The 3,778-nt window shown below is 60.3% G+C and overlaps 1 protein-coding gene across 1 annotated transcript; it reads left to right on the top strand.

Moving 5' to 3' along the window:
* Positions 1-243: 243 nt before the first annotated feature.
* Positions 244-3,357, top strand: LOC105495578 (carbohydrate sulfotransferase 8). The gene is made up of 3 exons (XM_071086192.1): positions 244-286; positions 1,195-1,295; positions 1,799-3,357. The coding sequence occupies exons 1-3, from the start codon at positions 244-246 to the stop codon at positions 2,903-2,905; spliced, it is 1,251 nt and encodes a 416-aa protein (XP_070942293.1). The 3' UTR covers positions 2,906-3,357.
* Positions 3,358-3,778: the final 421 nt, after the last annotated feature.

Consider the following 3,778-nt stretch of genomic DNA (forward strand, 5'->3'; position numbering starts at 1 on the left):
GATGTCCCTTCACCAGCTGGGCTCCTGCCACTGGACCTCTGCCCAGGACATAGAGACAGCCGGGAAAGTGGTGGGACACTGGAACCCCCCACCCGCAAGCAGCAGGCAGGATTTGCTGAGGTGTGGTCAGGCACGGTGCCCTGGCATGCCAGCCAGAAGATCCAGCTCTCTGCTTAAGGGATAGCTGGCTCTGATGGTGACCATGGCTTTTGGCAGAGCCTCAGGACAAAAACGTCCACCCACATGGCACTGGAACAGAAAGATCCCCTGATTCCTTGGTGGCCAGGTAGGGACTGGGGAAGGAGACTCCAGCTTCTAAATAGATTCCCCGCAAATGGAATCCCCTTGTCCTCCCAGGACTTTCCCCCAAAGCAGACCAAACAGGGTATGACTCAGAATCTTCTACTGTGGTCAAAGGTTCACCTCACAAGAGCTTGTTTCTTGGGTGAGCCCAGCCCAGGCATGGGCCTCCTTGGTGGGCAGAGGGGGCTTTCCAGAGCATGGCCAGTGAGGCACTGATCTCTCTCTGTCTTCCTGATGTCATCAGTAAGTTAACGCTGGACAATTACCCTCCACCTGGGCACTGCTTAGGGCTTTGAGGGAGACCAAGATATGCTCAGCTCACCCCAGAACTCCAGAGCCAGCCGAGAAGGCCAAGATCTCAAAGGAAATACCCAGGTTAGGGAACTTCCTGGAGCAAGAGGAGAAGAAGCACGTTCCATTCCTAGGCCTGGTGTGTGCAAAGGTGTGGGTGTGAACCTGTCATATTCCAAGCGTGGAGAGTCCATAGTGGCCAGAACTGGGGCATGGCTGGTGGGGTGTGGAGAGAGGGTGGATGGAGCTTTCTGAAGGGTCCTTTCCCTGTGACTTAATGACATGGTGGGGTGCAGGAGGAGGTGGCCTGCGAGAGTCCTGGCTGCTCCACAGGGCAGGTGTGTGGGTACACCTGGGCAGGGTGCCTTTCCAGATCTTGTAGGTCACATCAGGAGGCAGGCGTGATGCAAAGAAGAGAGCCTCGGCTGCGAGCCAGTGGGACCACGTGTTTGCTGCGTTCCTGTTTTCTGCATGGGTAGGGGATGGAGGGGCTCCAGCACTGAGCCATGCTACTCTCCCGATGCCCTAAGCTGCCTTTCCCTAGAGCTTACCCCAAAATCCCTCCAGCCTGGATGTCCACAGCCAGCAGCCCATAAGCAGTTCCCTGGGAGCCACGTGGCACATATGCTGCTAATACTGTCCTCTCCTCTGTTTGCTTTTTAGGAATAAAGTTCAACATCAGGCCAAGGCAGCCCCACCACGTAAGTTCTGAGAGTCAGATAAATCTCAGTGCACGCAGCCCCAGGGAAACTGGGGAGGGCTGGGAAGAAAATTAGGAGCTCAGGTTGAATCCATTCTTGGAAAGAAAAATGTGTCCAGCATTTCCCGGGAGCCTTGGGAACAAAGCCCAGGGCTCTGGACCCATGAATTTCCCTTCCTTGTTAGAAGGCTTCTTTGCACGGTGCTAATAGAGGCAGTAAATCTGAGCCCGCCTGCAGGCCACCTACTCCCGCCACCCTCGCTCAGCCCAGGTTCCTGGGAGGATCGCGCCATCTTGTGGCCGAAATGACACTTGCACCTCAGCGGGAGGGAAGCCTTCGGGTGCTGGGCCAGGGCTCAGACGGGAGGGGTCTCACCCATAGGGTCAGCCTACGTCCCTCACCTGAGAGGGACAGGAACCCCAGCCGTGGTGAGTCTGACCTGTGTGGCCCTCAGTGCCCAGCTGTCCTTTCCACTCAGATAACCACTTCTCTTCTTGCCCCAGGATGTCCCACCAGGCGGCTCCCAGGATGGTGACTTGAAGGCACCCACAGAGAGGATCACTTGGGACTTGTCCAGTGGGGCCCCGAGGGGCCGCAACCTGCCAGCGCCTGACCAGCCTCAATCCCCGCTGCAGAGGGGGACCCGTTTGCGGCTCCGCCAGCGCCGTCGCCGTCTACTCATCAAGAAAATGCCAGCTGCGGCGACCATCCCGGCCAACAGCTCGGACGTGCCCTTCATCCGGCCGGGACCCGGGACGCTGGATGGCCGCTGGGTCAGCCTGCACCGGAGCCAGCAGGAGCGCAAGCGGGTAATGCAGGAGGCCTGCGCCAAGTACCGGGCGAGCAGCAGCCGCCGGGCCGTCACACCCCGCCACGTGTCCCGTATCTTCGTGGAGGACCGCCACCGCGTGCTCTACTGCGAGGTGCCCAAGGCTGGCTGCTCCAATTGGAAGCGGGTTCTCATGGTGCTGGCCGGCCTGGCCTCATCCACCGCCGACATCCAGCACAACACCGTCCACTACGGCAGCGCCCTCAAGCGCCTGGACACCTTCGACCGCCAGGGTATCTTGCACCGTCTCAGCACCTACACCAAGATGCTCTTTGTCCGCGAGCCCTTCGAGAGGCTGGTGTCAGCCTTCCGCGACAAGTTCGAGCACCCCAACAGCTACTACCACCCGGTCTTTGGCAAGGCCATCCTGGCCCGGTACCGGGCCAATGCCTCTCGGGAGGCCCTGCGGACGGGCTCTGGGGTGCGCTTTCCCGAGTTCGTCCAGTACCTGCTGGACGTGCACCGGCCCGTGGGGATGGACATTCACTGGGACCATGTCAGCCGGCTCTGCAGCCCCTGCCTCATCGACTACGACTTCGTAGGCAAGTTCGAGAGCATGGAGGACGATGCCAACTTCTTTCTGAGCCTCATCCGCGCGCCGCGGAACCTGACCTTCCCGCGGTTCAAGGACCGGCACTCGCAGGAGGCGCGGACCACAGCCAGGATCGCCCACCAGTACTTCGCCCAGCTCTCAGCCCTGCAACGGCAGCGCACCTACGACTTCTACTACATGGATTACCTGATGTTCAACTACTCCAAGCCCTTTGCAGATCTGTACTGAGGGGCGCTGCAGCTGGCCGGGGCCGCCCTGCCCTGGTCACTCACCTGTGCTCCCGGGCATCCTCCTGTCGGTGGCGCCTCATCCTGGGAGCAACAGGGCTCTGAGGACTTGAGGAGCCGTGGCTGTGGGAGGAAGCAGGCCCTGGGTGGGGGGGGGGGGGCAGAGGCACCTAGCCTTGGATGGGGACCCCAGCCCCTGGCCTGTACATGTTTCCTCACTCCTTGACTGAGGGAGAGGCTGAGGACTGGGATAGACACCTCGGGAGCTCAGCCAGCAGTTTCGATGAGCAGGGAAGTCTGAGGCCCAGAGGACAGGGGCCCCAGCGGTAAGGGATATCCTGCATTCCGTTAGCCATTGCCTTGGACCAAACCACATGGTTTGCAGCTTTTCTACGAGCCAGGGGGGAGGTTCCCTTGGATTAAGGTTCCAAATAAAGCACATGGTTTCCAGAGCAGCAGTGTGTACTCTGTGGTGGCGTGGGAGCACGTGGACCCTGGGCTGGATTTTCTGGGGCTCTTTCTGCCTTCCTGGGGCAGCCTGAGCCAGGTGCTGCAGGCCCCACTGCAGAGAAGTCCAGTTCAGGAGCAGCCTCGTGGGAGGAGAGCACAGAGGACCCAGAGGCTCTCAGCCAGGGCCTGCAGGCATCTGAGGCTAGGGCGCAGTCAACTGGGGTGCTTCCGTCTCAGTCCTGGCACATTCATCCTGAAAGGAGAAGATAGGCCTGTTCCTATGGAGGCCTCCTGGGGTGTCTTCTTATCAGTGCACCTTGCAGAGGCCTCTGGGGACCGCCAGAGCAGTGGCCAGCTCTCCGGGCAAGCTGCTAATCAGGGCTGAGGCTGGGGCCGGGGCGCACGGTGCATGCATCTCAGCGGG

This window comes from Macaca nemestrina, chromosome 20 (genome assembly GCF_043159975.1).
Source record: "Macaca nemestrina isolate mMacNem1 chromosome 20, mMacNem.hap1, whole genome shotgun sequence".
Classification (NCBI taxonomy): Eukaryota; Metazoa; Chordata; class Mammalia; order Primates; family Cercopithecidae; genus Macaca; species Macaca nemestrina.